General features: G+C 38.1%; 1 protein-coding gene across 33 annotated transcripts in view; it reads right to left on the bottom strand.

Annotated features, from left to right (window-relative positions):
- Positions 1-21,366, bottom strand: part of SOX6 (SRY-box transcription factor 6) — a 766,932-nt gene that overhangs the window by 138,660 nt on the left and 606,906 nt on the right. For 24 of the 33 annotated variants that reach the window (XM_021926855.2, XM_021926862.2, XM_021926864.2 and 21 more), the window contains one exon: positions 4,619-4,742. In XM_021926855.2, the coding sequence (XP_021782547.1) occupies positions 4,619-4,742 (124 nt within the window). The remainder of the gene's footprint in view (positions 1-4,618; positions 4,743-21,366) is intronic. The other 9 variants (XM_021926880.2, XM_021926881.2, XM_021926873.2 and 6 more) reach the window with 1 other exon arrangement.

A 21,366-nucleotide genomic window follows, 5' to 3' on the forward strand; every position in this document is an offset into this window, starting at 1 on the left:
AATTTAATTGAAAATAACAAGTGTTAGCAAGAATGTGAAGACATTGGAATCCCCTTACATTTCTGGTGGGAATATAAAATGGCATGGCTACTGTGGAAAACAGTAGCCATAGAACTTCATGTGATCCATTAATTCAACTCACAGGTATATATCCGAAAGGACTGAAAGTGGGGACTCTAACAAACATTTCTATAACCATGTTCATAGAAGTATTATTCATAATAGCCAAAAGGTAGAAACAAACTAAGTGCCTATCAACAGATGAACAGATAAACAAAATATGGTATATATACACAATGGAATATTATTCAGCAATAAAATATTTTAACATATGCTACAATATGGATGGACCTTGAAATGCTATGCTTACCGAAATAAGCCAGATATAGATAGATAAATATTGTATTATTCCAATTATATGAAGTACCTACAATAGGGAAATTCACAGAGAAAGATAATAGAATAGAGATTACCAGAGACTAAGGGTAGAGGGATAGAGAGAGTTATTTAATGGCTACAGCATTTTTGTTGGGTATGATGAAAAAGTTTTGGGTATGGATTGTGGTGTTGGTTATATGATATTGAAAATATATTAATGCCACTGAGTTATATACTTACAAATGGCTAAAATAATAAATATTATATTACATATATTTTACTGCAATAAAAAAGAAGTATTAGGTATACTTGTAAAATTGTTTTTGGTCATTGAGCAGAGGGATACTATGACTCAGTCTAACACTCAGCTTTTAGACTGCATTTCCAAAGGATAAAGATGTAGTTTAACGGGCTAAATTTACTCAGTTTCACCATCAGACTTTACTCCCAATCTTAGTGCTTTATCATTTTCAGAGAACTTTTATATATTTTACCAAATTTAATTTTCACATCCACATTGAGTAGTGAACAAATCATGACACATTTCTTAGATGACAAAAATTTGAGGTTCAGCAAGATTAAATTACATGTTCAAGTAAGGATGAAACAAAATAATTGATGTGAAATATTTAGCATAGTATTTGGCACAGTAACCAATCAGTAAGCTTTAGCTGTTATTATTATCATATATTATCATATTATAACTAGTGAGTAAATGGAAGACCCAGGAGCAGGCAGACATCCTGTTCCTAGGACCTCTTAGGAAACTTAAAGGGTGCTTTCTAGCAGCAATCATATAAAAAATTCCAACTACATAAAGCAATGGGTCAGCTAAGTCAAGTCTGAAGTATGAAGGGGGCTACTCATCATTTCTGCTTTTCAGGCAAGCTGATCTTGATCTGATATACACATCAGCAACTGTGAAAGAGGCTTTATCTTTTAATTTTCTCCAACATTTGTGCTCAAATGTATCTCTTACTCTTGATTGCTGCACCTCTCTGTATCGCAATGTGAAAGAGCAAAGCAACCAAAAGTCTGTGGTTTATGTTCTGGGCTCTGATGATGAGTTCCTGTCAAGAAATGTGTCTCTAATTATAGAACCTGTAAAATACTAAAAATTTAAAAAAAAAAATAGGGATTAAAACTCAATAAAGCTATTTCTAGAGAGAACAATCTGAAAGATGCAGTCCTGGAGCTGAACAATCCCTGTGGGCAACATGCCCCCTCAGCAACCCACTGAGGTGGGAGAGCTTGCCTAGTGTTTACTACATGCTGGGACTCTGAAATGCCCATAGGTACATTTCAAATCACGGGGTGGGGAGTGAAGGCCTATAACCCTAAATATATTTGCTTACACTGTCTTCACATGGATTCAGAAACAGTCAACTTTAACAAACAGTGAACGTCCCCCCAAGGTAGTCTTTGCTCTCTAGAAATCAAGACAATTATTCAGTCAGCTGAAGGCAGAAATACCATGAAATCATTTCAGATACGAGAAAATGGAAAGGGGAAAAAAAAGGAAATTTATTTTTTTTAATTTATAAAGACCAAGGTAGCACTTGTTCATCCTGTTGTTTAGGGAACCAGAATATAAATTTATGCCACCAATTCAATATTTTCTTTCAAAACTTTAGTCATTGTTGTCTCACATACATTTTTCTTTTTATTTTATTTTATTTTATTTTGAGATAGGGTCTTACTCTGCCGCTAAGACTGGAGTGCTGTGGCAGAATCATGGCTCACTGCTGCCTCAACCTACCGGGCTCAAGCAATCTTCCCACATCAGCCTCCTGAGTAGCTAGGACTACAGGTGCACACCACCATTCTTCACTAACTTTTTAATCTTTTTAGAGACAAGGGCTCACTATGTTGTCCAGGCTGGTCTTGAACTCCTGGGCTCGAGTGATCCTCGCACCCCTCAGCCTCCCAAAGTGCTGGGATTACAGGCATGCGCCATCACGCCCAGCCCTCATGTACATTTCAAGTGAAGTTACCATAGCTTAGTTTGGGGCAAAAATAAGTTGTATTGTACTTGTCCAGTTTCCAGTCCAATAGCAGTCTTTTCACCTAATTCATGTGAACGATAAAAACACTGCATAGATTAAGTCTCCTGAGGATGCAATTTCTCTACTAATAGCATAAGAACATATAATTTTAATCAATTTTACATATTTTTCATATGTAATAAAGCCTAGGTTAGCCAAAATACTGAAAAAATTAGAGTTCTGATTAATTAAATTGTCTGACATAATTTAGGAGTCACACGAAAGTAAACACTTTTTTTTACCCACCTTCCTTATAATTAAAACTCTTTCTACATCTCCAAACCCATTGTCCTGCCTTATCCAACAGAGTTTAACCAACATAATCAAATACGGCTTTGTTACCCCAGGACACTAACTCTAAGCTGTCCTTTGTTCAATGGAAGTAACTAATTTCTGCACAATATTGTCACAATTTCTGTTTTTCTCAGTTACATATTATAATCCCATTAATGCTGTTTGAGAAGACTTTTGAAAAATGGTCTAAAATCACTATATATATAACAATATCTTCCTCCATGAAAAGTGGCAGTATTGTTTCAACAAAATTAGGCAAGTAATATAGTTACAAGATGTCTACGGCTAACAGAAAATAAGATGGATACCTGATTTTGAAATGTGCATAAATTTAACTTTGAAAACACTGAAGTCAAATAGAGAATTTCCACATATAGCTCATTTAAAATATTTCTGGGACTGGTACAGGAGTGTCAAATTCAAATTCAGAATAGAACAGTAAACTTGGTTTACTTCCAAAGGAAGTCGAAATGAAGAAATAGTTTAGAATGACTTATAGAGATCACAGGAAGACTGAACCACTGCACTGAAAAAAAAATATTCTCTGAAAAAAATATGCCAATTTCATAGGTAAGTATAACTTGTTCTAAAAATCATGCTCCAGAAAAATGAATTTTTAACAATTTGAATGACATAATTTTCTCTCAGGTATCCAAAAACCTTTGGGTAGTGAGTTTGATTCATTTATATGTGAGGAATTTTCAGACAGCCCTTAAACTCGCCAATCTCATTAACATCTCTACTCCTTGAATCATTCGTGTTTTGCCACAGACATCCTACCTTTTCTTACAAAGAAGGAAGTTCTCTATCAAATACAAAAGAGTAATCAATGGCAACAAGCAATTAAAACAGATGCTAAAATGCACTAGGCTTGTTTTTATGCTATTTAGTAAGCTCGGTTCTCCAGAATTTTAGTAAAGTGATTTATATTTTATTATTGCTTTAAGCATATTAAAATGCCTTTGTTCACTTTATAAAACATATACACAAAGAAACTGCTGCACGCAGATTTGTTGTACTCAGATTTGATGGTTAATATAATCAGGTTAATATGTTAAAAAGAACTTGACACAGAAATTATTAATGAGTATAACAAGGTCACTACTTCTGAGCTGAGGTCACTTACAAAGAATGCACAAATGAAATTAAGGTTGACTTTTATTTACTTGACTATCTTCTTACATTGGATTCCTTTGGCAACATATCTTTAAACATTTAAAGCCCTGTTTACAAGGAGGTTCTGAAAGAAGCTTCAAACCATTATGAACCTAATTGAATTCCCCAGGAGTCCAGTAAACTCAGAGGAAAAAAGAAAAATCATAACATTTGCTAAATCATCTTAAAACATATTTCACTGCAAGGTTACATGACCTGTTTTTTGAGGTTTAAAAATGAATGAAAAAATACTGAATACTTCATTATTTAGATGAAAATCAAAAACAATTTTACCTATTAGTGGTAAGCTAATTAAATCAGTCTAGTTTTAACTATTTTTCTAAGAGAAGTCTGACAACAAACAATAACATTTTATACTGTATGTGATCACTTTCCCAGAGTATAACAGTTCTCACAAGGAGAAAAGGATCTTTAACCAAAAAACAATTATTCACAGCAAAAGTATGAGAGAGAGCTGACAAAAACATTGTAGTCCCCAGGGAAAGTAGTATCTTATCTGTGAATTCAAGACAAATTCAAGTGGAAGAAGAGAAACTAAAAGTTTTCAGCAACCAATTAGTTTATTACAATGCCCGCTCTTCCCAATTCTAATTTTACTTTAAAATAAGCTTTTATGATATTTTTATTCATAGTTCCCTCACATGCTCCTGTGTTTGTTGGAGTACTAAGCAAAAACATGCAGATCTGAGCATTTCCAAAAGAATGTTAAATCCCTCTCTACTTACCTGGTTTGTATGTTATTCCAGGGGGGAAGAGGAATCCCTGTTGGGCAGCAGCAGCTGCTGCCAGGGTCCGCTGGTCATGTGGAAAAATTGGGATCATGAGCGGAGGCATGTGACCCTGAACCTGCTAAACAGAAGAGAGCCTATGATCAGACAGGGAGCAAATGTATGCCAAGAAGAATTTGTTTTTCACTCCTGGTGGTGTGCTGGTACCCACACAGCCACCCACCTCTAACTTCATCCCAAATCTGCAATCTGAGAAAATTCAGTAAAAATCCACCAAATCTCTTTTCTGAGATGCTAATAGCATACCGAAGACGTAACTTCATTGTGAATTTGCCTCGTCGCTGCTTCCACCAAACTGTGGTTAATGGTTTTCCTTTCTCTTGACTTTTTTCCCTTTTATTTTTTCTTTTAAACAAAGAACTAGAAGAAATAAGTTTGCCTCTTTTCTAGTACTGTACAATGTTGAGAGGTTTTGCCCTTTCACCTGCTTTGCATTCTGTGCTTTCTTTCAAAAACAGTATTTAGTATCCATGGTCAGAAAATAATGTCTAATTGTTATATATTCTAAAAGCTGCATCTCCCCAGTTTAGGTATCTTATTTCAAAGCCTCACAGCATTATGTTAAACATATAGCTCTTCAGATTTAAGGCTACTACATCTTGGCTCCCAATTAAAGTAATATTCTTTGCCATACACACCTTGATGTAACATATAAATTGCTTGTCTGGCTAAACAGTTTTACAGCTTTATGCACTACCATGTAGCTCAGTAATTATGGAGTTGTATTCAGAGAGCATTTCATAATAAATCCTACTATATCAAATTTCATTTGACCTCAGTAAATGTATCAAAGAGCACAAAAATGCAAAATAGAAAAATCTTTACTCTATATCAGTATTTGTATTCCATATAAAGAAAATAAGAGCTATGACAGAATCACGCTTGTGAAAATTACATTTTAATTTCCTAGCTCCCTTCTTTACTCTACGTATGCTGCCCGAATTCCAGGACAGCATGACAGGAAGGTTTTGTCCTGGCTTTAGGGCACAGTTTTATAGGTTGAATACAGGACTTTTCTTATTTAAAGACCAAAACTAAGATATGCCCAAAAAATTATCTTTAAGTTCAAACAGGGTATTTAGCCTTTTCACTGGTATAAAAAGGCTACATTATATCTTATTTAAGATACAAACCTTTACCAGTAATTCTTCTAACCCCAAACCCTTCCCTGTCTAAATTCCTAAATCTTCTCTTTAGGCAAAATTCCATACACTGGCTAATGACCCTGTTTAATTAGCACTGACTTGCCTTGTCCTGTCCCTATTCCCTTCATAGCCAGGGACACAGTGCAAAAACTGCTTCTGTGTGGGTCTAAGAGGTTTCATTTTCCAACAGTTTTTCTCTAGGGAAAGCCCTAAGATGTGGGTTAATAAAGGGCAAGCAAAAAATAAACACTTTACAGGATTTTTCTGAATTCATTTCTCAAGAAAATCAACTTATAATAAAAAGGTCTTTGTGCAATTACTACCTTGCCAGTGGGGCGTGAAAGAAACTAGCTTTGAGCAGCTATTTCTTCCATTTTAGCTGAGGTAAGCCCAAGTTTCGTACATTAGAGTACAAACTAAGCCTGCTTAAATTGGAGCTGATCCCCTAGTGCCCAGGTCTTGCCTTTAACCCTGAAGAAAAGCACCGGGCTTGCTGTTGAACTCCAGCTTGTCGGACCCTGATGCAAACCTGAGATGTCAGAAACGAGGGCACTATTCTATGCCAGAAAATAAGACACAGTATTTTTGTATATGGGTTACAATTGTTTGGTACAAGAGTACATCAAAGGAAATAATTTCATTTTCCTCCAGAAATATGGCCCTAATATGTACCTAAAATATAGCACGGATGGCTTATACTCTAAAAAGGGAGAATAAGAAAGTGAGGAGTCTGGATATTATATTTATTTATTGTTTCTTTCATTTCAAAAACATTTATTATGTTATTATTGAGAAGTAGCTGAAGATGTTTGAATATTTAGCTTGAGAGATAAAAGAGGTAAGGTTATCTTCAAATACTTGAAAGAATAATGTATGGAAGAAGGATTGGATTAAGACTGAATGGTTAACAGAGGGCAGAACTAGGCTCAAAAGAAGAAATTTCATGGAAATGAAATTCAAAGAACTTTCTAGTAATAAACTATTCTATAGTCACTCTGAGTAAAGAGATGGTATGTATCTTTTCCCTAGAGATGGTCAAGTAAAGAAAGGCTGTATAACCCCATATGTTAGAGATATGTAAAGCAAACACACAACGAAAAACCTGATTATGTAATAACCTTATGGCCTTCTCAACTTTATAATTCTATGATTGTTTAAAAATCAACATTACGATGATAGTGTGATTACAACAATTCCTTCATTCATTTATTATGCATTTATTTATTGAGGATTTACTAGGTGCCTTTAAAGGCCTTGTTGGCAAAAAAGTCTGAACTTAAATCTATATGCTGCTATTTTCTTGACTGTGTAATCTTGAACAGTTACTTAATTGTTCTGAGTCTATTTCTCTTGTAAAATCTGAAGCTAATTATACTACCTTACATGATTATTGTGAGGACTAAACAGACAATAAAAGTAACTCTTGTGTCACAGTACCTGACATAATAGTAATGCAATATCACAGTAAATCCTTGTTAGATCCTTGTTCTTTTCTTATATGGTTTGCATATTCAGGGCTAGAAATTATCAAATTACTGATAAAACAAGCAATAAAACAAGCAATAGTTGATCTTACTCATAACTCTACTTTAAGAAAGAAAACACGAGCCAACTAAATAATTCAGTTTGGCAGGCAGAGGCTTGTCATGCTTAGCAGACAACATGTCTCACAGAGCATTATCCCATCCCAAGTATCTAGAAAACCATGAGAAAGAAGAGGTGGGAATACATGTTCATTTGAACATGTATTTGGGGTTCTTTGGTGTTATTTATTTAACAGCATCTTAGAATGAAAACATTATTTTATATTGGTCACCCAAGCTCTTCAGATCATGAGACAACAGAAAAAAGTCAATAGCAATTAGAAACCAGACCTTAATTCTTGAATCTTAGTGTCTTAAGTTACTCCTTTTGTAACTTTCCATCTTCATGATATAACTAACCAAACTCTCGGGTTAATTTTTAATGCCAAAGAGCTGTCGGTGTTTCATATTAACATAAGCTGTAAGAATTTAGGTAAATTCATTTCTGTTCATCATACCCTGCAAAGAAAGCTATGTTAGAAACTTCAAATACTAAATATTAGCCCAGAGGCTATTCGATAACTTGAGAGACAAAGTAAATAAGCAGGAGGTCAGAGGACATTGTGAAAGCAAGAGTAATGATAGAAACATAGAGTTGGAATAGAACTTGGAGATGATCTAACCTAGCAGTTCTCAAAGTGTGGTACCTGACCAGCAGCATCAGCAATATCTAGGAAGTTTTTTAAAATGCCAATTCTTAAACTCTACCCCATATCTACTGAATCAGAAAACGCTGGAATTCAGTCCAACTAATTAAATTTTAGGCTAAAACTTAATTTAGGACAGTGATTCTCAAACTTTAGTGTGGATCACAATCATCCACAGGGCTTGTTAGAACACACATTGCTTCCTTCTCTCCCCGTGCTCTCTGTCAAGAGTCTTTGAATCAGTAGATCTGAGGTAGGGGTCTGAGACTGTACATTTCTAAAAAGTTACCAGGTGTAGCTGGGGCTGCTGGTCCAGGAGTCATTCTTTGAGAATCACTAATCTAATCCAAAGCTCACAATTTACACATAGGAAAACAGGGGGCTAGAGAAGGTAAAAGATATAAGCCTAAGGTTACAGTGTCATGACACAGCTGGATCCAGAGTCCAGAAAGGCTAATCACCCTGTCCAGGGCTTTTTCCATTACATCAGATGGACTTCAGTGATAGAAAAGGGAGAAATCACTGGCTGCACTGTTTTGGCAAAGAAAACCTGGAAGTCTCCAGCTGAAAATAATTTTGTGTTTCAGCAGCATATTGCTGGAGTTTGGATACTATGAATGTTGTTCAATTTTCAATAAATTCCTTCCTTCCTTTCTATCTTTATTTTATTTTACACAGAACACACTGATCTCAGTATTTACCATCATTAATTCCAGTAGTTTGTTACAATACATTGATTAGCAATGATCATTTTGTTCCAAGGAACAAAATTGACTTTAACTTATTTTAAGTAAAACAATAAACTTATTTTAAGTGAAACGATGTAAAAATGCCAAGTACTCTTTATTAAAGAGAAGCCAGAATATTCAGTAGCTAGTTAGACTCTAGCCTGAGAAAAGGTGATTAAAAGTTTTTCTTATGTCTAATTACATAAGTAATAATTAATAGTAATGATGATGATAATGATGATGATGATGACCACAGCAGCTAATAGTTTTCCATGTTTTCTATATGTCAAGCACTGGAAAAGTGATTTACATACTCTATCTCATTTAATCCTCAAAACCCTGTAAAGTACTTACTATTATTATACTTATTCATTTAGTGAGAAAAACAAAGCCATGTGAGGTTAAGTAACATAACCAATTAAAAAGCGACAGAGTCAGGACTCAAGTCCAGATATGTCAGGGTCAAAGTTTGTACTTTTAATACCATATTATATTAAGCATGAAGTCATCTTTTGAAAAACAGATTGAAGATAAGGAATATGATTATTGGTGATAGTAATATAATTATAGGTTTGCATGTGGTTGTAATAAAGAATACAGAGAGATCACATGGATCCTTAATCCAGTTTCCCCAAATGATAACATCTTGCAAAACTATAGTATGATAACACAACCAGAGTACTGATATTGATACAATCCAACAATCTTATTCATAGTTACCTAGTACAAGGGTCTCCAACCTCTGGGCCATGGACCAGTATCAGGTCTTGGCCTGTTAGGAACTGGACCACATAGCAGGAGGTGAGCAGTGGGCAAGCGAGCATTACCGCCTGAGCTCTGCCTCCTGTCAGATCAGCTGTGGCATTAGATTCTCATAGGAGCACCAATCCTATTGTGAACTGCGCATGTGAGGGACCTAGGCATGCTCCTTATGAGAATCTAATGCTTGATGATCTGTGGTGGAAAAGTTTCATCCTGAAACCATCTCCCCTCCCCTACCCAGTCTGTGTAATAACTGTCTTCCACAAAACTGGTACCTGGTGCCAAAAAGGTTAGGGATGGCTGCCCTAGTGTGTTAAAGAAATTATGTCTTTAAAACAAGCAAAGGCAGTTGGGCACGGTGGCTCACGACTGTAATCCCAGCACTTTGGGAGGCCGAGCCGGGTGGATCAAGAGGTCAAGAGATTGAGACTATGCTGGTCAACATGGTGAGAACCCCATCTCTACTAAAAGTACAAAAATAAGCTGGGCATGGTGGTGCGTGCCTGTAGTCCCAGTTGCTTGGGAGGCTGAGGCAGGAGAATCGCTTGAACCCAGGAGGCAGAGGTTGCAGTGAGCCAAGATCATGCCACTGCACTCCAGCCTGGTGAGGGCGAGACTTCATCTCAAACAACAACAACAAAACAAACAAACAAACAAACAAAAGAAACAAGCAAAGGCAACAAGGGTCTATCAATACTTCTAAATGCCATCTTCTATAGAATGCTCATCAATATGATCCAATGCAAGTGATATTCGCAGAACGTATAAATTACAGCAACAACTTTTCCCTTTCATAGCTTTCCATTTATTATACTTACTAAAAGAGTGTCGGTTGAATGTGGAACAGAAATGGAAAGCAGGGGGAGGGGGCGGAGCAAGATGGCGGAATAGGAACAGCTCCAGTCTCCAACTCCCAGCGCCAGCGACACAGAAGACCAGTGATTTCTGCATTTTCAACTGAGGTACTGGGTTCATCTCACTAGGGAGTGCCAGAATATCGGTGCTGGTCAGCTGCTGCAGCCCGACCAGCGAGAGGCGAGGCACACTACCTGGGAAGCCAGGGGTGAGGGCTAAAACACCAGCCAGGGAACTGGGACACACAACACCTGGAAAATCGGGTGGCACCACCCCAATGCACTTTAAACCGACAGGCACACCAGGAGATTATACACACCTGGCCGGGAGGTTACATGCGGAGCCTCCACTGTTGCTTCCAGCACAGCAGTCACGATCTCCCGGCAAAGGCAACAGCCCGAGGAGGGCTAGGGGAGAGGCATCCCGCCATTGCTGAGGCTTAAGTAGATGCGGCAGAAGCCGCTGGGAGGCTTTGAACTGGGTGGGACTCAGCCGGCTCAAAGGAAGCCTGCCTGTTTCTGTGGACTCCAGCTCACGGGGACAGGCTGATAAACAACAAAGCAGCAGAAACCTCTGCAGGTCTGGCTGACTCATGCGACAGCTTTAGAGAGGCAGTGTATCTCCCAACTTGGGAGGTTGAGGATCTACCAGGGGAAGGGACAGACTGCCTGCTCAAGTGATTCCTGTTTCAGGTAGCAGGAGATGTATACTGCACAGGGCAGTGCAGGCACTCACAGGGGTGGAGTACACCCCTGAGAGGGAAGCCTTAAAGCAAGAATCAGACAGAATTACAGAATCACTGTTCAGCAATATTCTATCTTCTGCAGCATTTTCTGCTTTGATACCGAGTAAACAGGGTCTGGAGTGGACCTCCAAGCAATCTCAACAGACCAAAACAGAGGTCCTGTCATAGAAGCACTAAAGTAGGAAGGACAGCTACACAAAAACCCCATCAATTACATCTACCATCATCATCAAGACCAGAGGGCAGATCACGGAAAAACCTACAAAGATGGGAAAAACTGGGGCAGAAAGAAGCTGGAAATTTAAAAAATAAAGAGTATACTGATAGGGCGCCAGCTCATCGCCAACAGGATCAAAGCTGGACGGCGATGAGATGGGGAAGAAGGCAGGTCGTAAACTTCTCAGAGCTAAGGAGAATTAAGTACCGGCGCCGAAAACTAAAATCTTGAAAAAAAGAGTCGGAAGAATTGATAAACAGGTGTTAATGCGGAAAGGTCATAAAGCGAAATGAAAGAGATAGAAACCATGCGAAACACAGGGACAAGTAGTACGCGAAGCTTCAGTAACTGACTTGATCAACTGGAAGAAAAAGAGTATCCAGCGATTGAGGAGAGGATAATGAAATAAAGATGGACGAGAAGAAACAAAGAAAAAAGAAAAATGGGCTCGAAAGCGCCTACAGAAGTGTGGATTGGTAATAAAGGACCGTCGTTTGATTAGGGTGCCTACAGAGAGTGAGGAAAATAAGACGAAGTTGGAAAAACAGGATATCCGAGGGCTTTACAACCTAGTAGAACGAGGCCAACATTCAAATCCAGGAAATACAGAGAACATACAAAGATATACTCCTCGAGAAGAAACAGCTCCAAGACACATAGTGCCGTTCGCAGGAGTTGAAATGAAGGAGAAAAAATCTTAAGGGCGGCTGAGAGAAGGGGTGGGTTACCTACAAAGGGAAGCCTATCAGCAGACTAACAACAGATCTCTAAGTAAGAAACTCTACAAGCCAGAGAGTGGAGGCCAATAATCACTTGTTCTTAAAAACAAAAGAATTTTGACGGGTACCTTATCAATGACAAAGTTTCTGAGGTGGGGAGAAATAAAAGTCGCTACAGATAAGCAAATCAACAGAAATTTTAATGTCCAGGCTGCCTTCGGGGGCCTGAGGGAAACTTGACATGGAAAAGAATTAACCGGTACCAACCATTGCAAAAACAGCCTTAAAATGCAGGCCAGGTAGGGGAGGCTGGGAAGAGCATCAACTAAGCGACAAGTGGCAGTTAAATATCATAATGGCAGGATCAGTTCACATGGCTTGAAGTATGAAACAGTTCAAGTATGATTTCAAAGACACAGACAAACTGGATAAAGTCAAGATTGTCAGTCAACATGTTAGGGGAGCCGCTCTTGTGAGACATGCATAGGCTCTCAAGCATCAAGGGATGGGAGATTTTGACTTGCGATGGAGGAGAAAAGCGGGGTTGCAAATCCTAGATGCAGTCGAAACTCGGACTTTCAGCCATCAAAAGGGTCGAGACAAAGAGCCAGTGCATGAATTAAAGGGATCAGCGGGAAGAGCCAACTGTCCTGTCGCCATAATGCACCAGCCGGGAACGGCGTTCTATAAAAAGCAAGTCGCCAGGGGCTACAGGGCTTAAGACTCCACCACAATAATAATGGGGAGACTTCAACCATCACTGTCAACGATGGGCATGGAATCAGCAGAGACGAGGAGTTAACACGAGGACTCATCCCGGAGTGCAGACTCATATAAATGGCAGGCCTACCATGGGCATCATAGAGCTCTCACTGAATCAGCAGGGCTGCCCGTTCCTTCTCAGAAACCACATTGCACTTATTCAAAATTGACCACATAATTGAAGTAAAGCACTCAGCAAAGTAAAGGGCAGAATTGCAGGCGGCAGACCACGGTGCAGTCAGGCTGGGGCAGGACTGAGGGCGTCGGTGGCTGAACGGGCCGGGTGGGGCGGGTGGTGGGGAACGGGGTGGCAGGGGTTTGAACGGTGGAGTCGTGAACTGGGGAGGGTCGGGTGGATTGGGGCAGGGGCAGAAAAAGAGCAGAAACAGAATAGAATCGAACCATCTCAAATCGTAGATCGAGTTAGTTTTTGAAAATCAAATCGTGAATAACAAGATCTTTTTCGGCGCAAAATAAGTAAAGAGATGCAACCGAAAAGCCAATATCGAAATACTAAACCTCGCCATCATAAGCGAATATTCGGAATAAAACCAAGGAAGAGTTGATCCTGAACCATTCATGCGGAAGCAAGTGAATACGGCAATGCAGCCTTCTGGCAAAGGAATAGGACGGAACGGATTACGGCTGAATTCCTAGAAGGGCACGGGAGGACTGGTACCATTCCTTCTGAAACTATTCCCCGATGTTGAAAGAGGGGTACCTCCTGAACTCATTTGCATGGGAGGCCAACATCATCCTAGTACCCAGGCCGGCAGGAACTACGGCAAAAAGAGGAATTTTGACCGTATACCGAGTGGTGCCAGGTAAAGAAATGCCAGCAAAACCGCACGGCAAAACCGGTTCATGGCATAAAAAGCATCACGCAGATCATTGGGCTTTATGCAGACCAGGCCGTTCCTTTATTGCGGAATCAGCGCTTATAATCCAGCATATAAACAGAACCAAAGACAAGAACGCACTTGATTATCTCAATAGATGCAGAAAAAGGCTTAGCAGCAAAATTCAACAGCCCCTTCGTAAAAACGCTCAATTAGAAGTTCATTGATGGAACATACCTCAAAATAATGAGAGCCGTTTATGACAAACCCACAGCCAATATCCATACTGAATGGGCAAAAACTGGAAAAATTCCCTTTGAAGGCTGGCACAGGGCGAGGTGCCTCTCTTCAACATGTTGGGAGTCTGGCTAGAACGAAATCAGGGGCAGAGAAAATCAGGAGGCTAAGTTAGGAAAAGAAGAGATCAAATTGTCCCTCTTTGCAGATGTGTATGATTGTATATTTAGAAAATCCCATTGTCTCTTAAAATCTCCTTAAGCTGATAAGCAAGCTAGCAAAATCTCAGGATACTGCAGAAGATGTGTGCAAAAATCACAAGCATTAGAGCATACCAGTAACAGACAAACACAGAGCCAAAATCGAGATGGAGGCTTTTATTCTAGAACAGCTAAAAGAAGAATCAAATACAGAAGTGTCCAGCAGAAGGGATTGCAAAGGACCTCTTCAAAGAGAACTACAAACCACTGCCTGCTCCAGTGAGAGCCGAGACCTGAAACAGTGGAGGAGCCGCGCAGCTATACTTGGACAGGGAAAAAGAATCAATATTGAAAGGTAGCCACTTGCAAGGTTATTTATAGATTCAATGCCATCCCATCAAATGCAATGAGTTTCTTCACAGGTGGACCAAAACTGCTTCTAAAGTTCATATGGAACCAAAAGAGCCCACATCTCCAAGACAATCCTAGATAAAAGAACAAAGGCTGCAGGCATCGCTGACAAAATATACTGCAGGGCTGCAGTAACCAAAATGGCATACTGGTACCAAAACAGAGATGTAGACCAATGGAACAGAACCGGGTCCTCAGAAATAATGCCATCTACAGCCATCTGATCTTTGACAAACCTGGAGAGCAAGAAATGGAAAAGAGTTTACCTATTTTGAATAAATGGTCTTTGAGAAGAATTGTTGTAACCATAAGTGAAAGCAGAAACTGGATGCTGCTATAGCCCTCTGAAATTGAACAAAGGGTGGTTGGGGCTTGAGATATTTAAGACCTAATACCACACCAAAACACACAGAGGAGAGCACAAATTGAAACAGGACATGGGCAAAAAAGGAACTTAATATTACAAAGGCAAAACGTGGCAGAAGCTAAAGTGACAAATGGGATCTCGACTAAACTGAGCACCACAGCAAAAACTACCATCAGAGTGAACAGGCAGCTGGGATGGGAGAAAATTTTTGCAATCTACTCATCTGACAAAGGGCTAATATCCAGAACCTACAAAGAACTCAAACAAATTTACCAAAGAAAAAAACAAACAACCCCATTAAAAGAATGGGCAAAGGATCATAGGCGGATGTTTCCTCAAAAGAAGACATTCATACAGCCAACAGACACATGAAAAAATGCTCATCATCACTGGCCATCAGAGAAGTACAAATCAAAACCACGGCGGATGCCATCTCCACCACTTCCCGGAGTAGTCATTCCAGATCAGGAAACAACAGGTGGAGAGGATGTGGAGAAATGGAACACTTTTGTTGGTGGGATTGCTGAAACTAGTTCAAGCCATTGTGGAAAACAGTATGGCGATTCTCACGAGGGATCTAAACTAGATGTACCATATGACCCAGCCATGCGGAGTATATACCCAAAGGATTATACATCATGCTATAAGACACATGCATAGCATGTTTATTCGCGGCACTATTCTAATAAAGACTTTGAATCAACCAAATGTCAATGTTTGGGCTGATTAAGAAAAATGTGGCACATATACACCATGGAATACTATGCAGCCACATAAAGGGATGGTGCAGGGGACATGGATGCAGCTGGAAATACCATCATTCTTAGCAAACTATCACCAGAACAGAAAATAAACACATGTTCTCACTCATAGGTGGGAGCTGAACATAATGGATCACTTTGGACTCGGGAGGAGCATGCACACGAGGGCCCTGTCATGGCCAGGGGAAGGGGCAGGGGAGGGAGGGAGGGGAGGGAGGTTAAAAGGTGGGTTGCATAGTGTAAATGACGAGTTGATGGGTGCTGACAAGTTGATGGGTGCAGCACACCAACATAACTTTCTGATATACATGTGGCGGTAAAACCTGCACATGCACGTATGCCCTAGAACAAGTATATAAATAATAATAATAATAATAATAATGGCAATAAAAAGAAATGGAAAACAAGAGCAGGGGTAAAGGAAAGGAATAGAAAAAAGAGGCGTGCGTACACAAAGTCATATCCAGGATATTTTACTTTAGTAAGAGTTGCATTAAAAGTCCACTGCACTGAGTGCCAGTGCTTAGGGCAGATAAAGAATTCTTAAGATACAGAAAAGAAACATCCTGCTGAAGGTGCTGATACGCATGCCCTGCTTATCATCCCGTTTTCCCATTTGGTGACATGCCAGGAAAGGCAATCACATTGGAAACAGCAACCCCCAAAGATATTCTACTAAGAATAAAAAATAACAGAATTCTCCTCACTCCATCAAAGACTGACCAGTCTCCACATGTCTTTTCCAAGAAGTTATCAAAATTTCAAATAGCATCTTTTTTTCTTGAAAGTGTAACATTCCCAAATCACAAATTCAGAGATTATTTAATTATCCTATAAATGAAGAAGTAAAACTGATTTTGTTAGCACAAAGAGCAAAACTAGATGTGGCCAAAATATATCTCTGAGCATGAAAACTGTGTTATTTTTATCGCTTTGAAAGTAAGCACTATCTGGCTGGGTATGTCACCTGAATGACTACCAAGTAACCAGAAACTCCATCACAGGTGAAGTTTAGTGTATCGTGAAAGGAATAAACTACCCCAAAGCACAACTGTCCATTAATTCTAAACTTCCACAATCCCTGACCAAAGTGTTTCCCTTTTGGAGAGGGTGGGGAACATATTCCTGATCAAATAGGCTACATGCCCAGATATTTTAATTGTTAGGGTGTTCCTCACATCTTTCAGAGAATCAAGACAGCAGCAGATGTGTGTGAAACACTTAAGTTCTTTATCTTCCAATTCTTAAAACAGCATTGTTGCATCAACACTTATCCCCTTTGTTTTCTCTGTTCTAAGTTGTTGATGATGCCATTTTTTGCCATCTGCCCCAGAACTTCATTAAAGATACATGAATGGGCTAACTGGCCTGATATCTTGTGAGGAACAGGTGCTATTGTTTGTCCCCGAAGACTTGCAGTAAAGATATGACTCAGAATACTTGAGAAAGAGCATCTGCATCAGTCAGTCAGAGAGCAACTTGGCAGAGACCTGGCTACGTGCTAATATGCAAACAGAGTGACACTCGGGGGGGCTCATTTTCTCTTTCATGAAGATTATTTAACTTTTTTTAGTGATGGGAAATAAGTATTTGTATTGAAAATCATGTGCATATTAATGTCTATTACTGAGTTAAAGACAGTGGAAAAATGAGGATTTTTAAATACTTTATCTCTAGAAAATAATTCCTTATGTGATTTAATTGAAGGAGGCTTCTTAAACTGTTGAAAGAAATGTTTCCAATGTGTGTATACCATGACAGAGAGGGAGGGAAAGAGAGAAAATAGAGAGTTCGGAAAAAGCAATCTTGGGAGAGAGAGAGAGACATGCAAGAAGTGCAGACAGAAACGGGATGGGGATCAGTTTTCGAAATGACCATATTCTTTATTGCAAAGAATAGCTGACTCATTTGCATGAAGTATTACCACTGTAAAAGCTGCAGCATCTAAAGCAAAAGAAATGAAGTCTCCAGAAAACTCATAGGAAAAGCCTTCAAGGTCAGAAATGTGTCTTCCCATCGCTGAAAAGTGCATGGAAATCCACAGTATATGGACTTTAGTTAATTCTGGAGGTTAGGAGGAAAAACATCTCACTCGATAGGATAAATTCATGCCTTAACAGAAATGCTTTTAGTCTCAAACTTTTTGTTAAAATCTTTCTAAAATGTTAATATCTTACTTTGCCCTTTCTTAGAAAGCATAATGCAGTAGTCAACATACTGAACAACTTCTCTTGGTTGGCCATAGCCTTAAGTACACAAAGAAGCCTTAAATTGTTAACTGCGTTATTTGCTGTTCACTAATTCATAAATCACAAATCATCTCTTAGCAAGTAAGTTGACTGTCCCAAATGGCCTGTGCCATTTATATTTCTATATATCCTGTTGCTCTTATTACAAGCCTAAGAACATAGTAGATATTTTGTATTAACTGATCAATAGCTGAGAGCCAACGAACTAGGACCTCAGATCTGGTCTTCTGACCACCAATTTTCATAGGGTAGAATTGTCAATGCAACTACAAAAGGTATGGAGTTGTAATCATTCTTATTCCAGAAGAGAACTTAAAAATGACTTCTAAATACATCTTGATATAATCTTGTTTGCTCTTCATGTGTCTTATGTAGCAAATCTATGGCTGCTACTGCTAATTATATCAAATTCTGATTCCAGAGAATTTAGCTAGCCCAACAGGAGAATAGTAGAATCCTATCAAGAGCAAATTTAGGACACACATTTTCTAGAGCATTTGAGAACAGAGTCCCATCTTCCCAGGTGTATTCCACCATCCAATGGGTATACATTGTACAAACAATGTAACTGCATTCAGAAGAGGATCCAGCTTTGTTTGCTTCTGTTTGTTTGTTTGTTATTTGTTATTGGCAGGTTATTCTCGCTTCCCCCACCCCTTTCGGTCTCTCTCCCTCCCCTCTGTCTCTCTCTTCCCTCCCCCTCCCCCTCTCTCTCTTCTCTCTCTCTCTTTTTCTCTCTCTCTCTCATAACTTCTCCTCTTCCCTCTTCGTCTTTCCTTTCTCAGGTCCCATCAGGATAAGATACAAAACACTTTGTCAACCATTGTTAATATCCATCTCTAATATAATGTAATGTGTTCCCAGGATTTGGCATGCTATTCCTAGCACTCTTCAAAATTCTCATTAAAGGGCCAAGTAAACTCCTTAAAAAGTAGAATGAATTCAAGATGTTATAGTTTAAAAGCATCCTTCTACAACCTCAGGATTTGGTCTTCAAAGTCATATATTTTAGTTAAAACATTAATAAACAGCTAACTTCACATTTATATATATACACACTTTTCTGTATAAATATATTATACTTCAATAAAAAGTTGGTTTAAAGCAAAAGAAAAAAATAGGTCCAGTAAGTGAGTTCTCTTTTCTAATTTAGATTATTTAATATACTAAACAAAATATCTAAAATACTCACAGAAGAAATGAAAAACATATATCTTGTCACTAGTTTTACTATGTCCTTGCCCAACTACCAAGAGTAAAACATGCAAACAAAGCAGTTTCATTTGCTGGGTTGGTGCTTTACCATAGCTATTTAAAATCCACTTCATAGTCTAGCACTTTCCAACTCTATTCCATAGTTACACAGGAAAGAAATAATCTTTGTAAGTAAGAATACAATGATTCTATCAGGTCAACGGTGCACGTTTTAAAAATCTTCAGGTATATATTCTGAGAGAAATGTTAATAGCCCTGAAAGGGCCAATCCTGTCCTTTGTGTTAACATCCCTTTTTGTATTCTCAGCATACTGTGTATACTAAGCATACTCTCAGCATACTGTATGTACTCACTTTATTTGCATTTTTTTAAATGGACAAATATCTCATTAATCTTCTAGGATCATATGTAGTCAAAAGTCATTACTTTATTTCTCATTCATTTGTACATGCTCTATTTAATACTGAATTTTCAGAGAAAAGAACATGGATTTAGCACTAACATAATCTTAATTCCTAGTATCTCTTATTTATTTGTCCCCTTATTCCATAAAATGAAGAGCTCAATACTTATACAAATAAAAAGTTAGTTTAGACCTATTAGACTCCTGAGAAACATGCTACTCCAAAAGAGAAGGCAGCAGTGCTTGTCTTAATTCAACTCTTCAACAGCCATTTATTGAGAACCTATCACTATATACCTGGTTCTGTGCTGGGCAGTAGAAATATAAAGGTGCCTTAAAGACCTCCATAGCCTTGTTTTTCCAGGTAGTGGTACTAGGTTTGTTCTCACTTACATATTAGTACAAATTATCCAGTTTTCAGCTTACTTTGGAAAAAGCTCAACAGAGAAAGTTTTGCTTAAAAAGAAAACCAAATTATAGCAAAAATTCCATTAAGTATCATTCTACACTCTATCTATGGTCTACACCCCAGAAAAATATTGAGAGTACTTTTGAAAACATAAGTCATATTTCTTTATAAAAAGGATGATAAATGTTAATTAAATGTGTTTAAATTATCTTACTATGTTTTAAGAAACTCTCACCAGGAGGGAAATAGAATATCCTGGCCATAAAGAAATTAATAAAACATGCTATGCAAAAGTAAAATTTATGATTCATTTGGAATTAGATCTCTACCACCTTTTCAATCCATACAAATGCATAATCTTGTCAATTAAATATTATTGTTAAGGTCTAGTAGTATGTTAAAATCACTTTAAAGTGCAACTAAGGAAAATTCATGTGTGTTTATTACTCCTTAAGGATCTATTAGTGGGTATTTTATTCAGATTCGTGCTGTAAAATCTGCATAAACTCAGCATATTGTTATCCCCATGTGTGCATTTGTTTGGTTAAAGCAGAACAGCAAATCTCAATTTTTGCAACTTCTGGAAAAGTCAAGAGAGCTAAAACAGTCTTAATTTTAATAAGATACAAACAGTTATCACTACAGAAGTGAAGAGTTGACTATTATGCAAATAGTCACAGTTAGTGGTCACCAGGCCATCACAGAAGACTGAACTAGTCAATTACTTTAGCTATTTCTGAAGACTAGTGAAGATGAATGTTTCCTATTCTACCCTGTCTTATTTCCAGAGAAGTATGAAACATATTAGAGACTAATGATTGTCATTCCTAAATAGAAGCCCCATTAAATACACAATGATCAACATGTTTTACCAAAATGAAAATTATTTTTTTCAAATTTTGTATAAATGCCATTTAAATATGACAATATTTGTGAAGAATATGGCATTCCTTTCTTTGTAACAACCAAATTCAGATATCAACCTTTCATAAACTTTTGACCCGCAATGAAGGCAATCTGGCTTTTACCTCTGAAGTATTTTATGCAACCTTATTCTGTTAGCAATGACCAGAGCTCAATTATTAAATTCCTCATCCAGAAATGCAGGTTTACATCTTAAACTATGGGTCTTGTTAAAATTATGCACAAGTAACTTAAAGGCAAGGATTTTCTATCTCTCAAGGGCTCTGTAAAAGACTTTGCACAGAGTAGGGGCTCAACAAATATTTGCTATATAAATGCATTCAAGAATTTGTATTCTACGTTATTTAAAAATGAAGCCATAGCAATTCTGATGGTTTTTTAATCTGCTGAATTAAGTCAAAGTCCATTCACCATTTACAATTCTTAAATGGAGGCAAATCTAGTCCAAACATATTTCCTTATAGTGATCTTTTCTTTTGGCCCTGCTGTGGTCTAACTTTGAAGTT

Source organism: Papio anubis, chromosome 12 (assembly GCF_008728515.1).
Source record: "Papio anubis isolate 15944 chromosome 12, Panubis1.0, whole genome shotgun sequence".
NCBI lineage: Eukaryota > Metazoa > Chordata > Mammalia > Primates > Cercopithecidae > Papio > Papio anubis.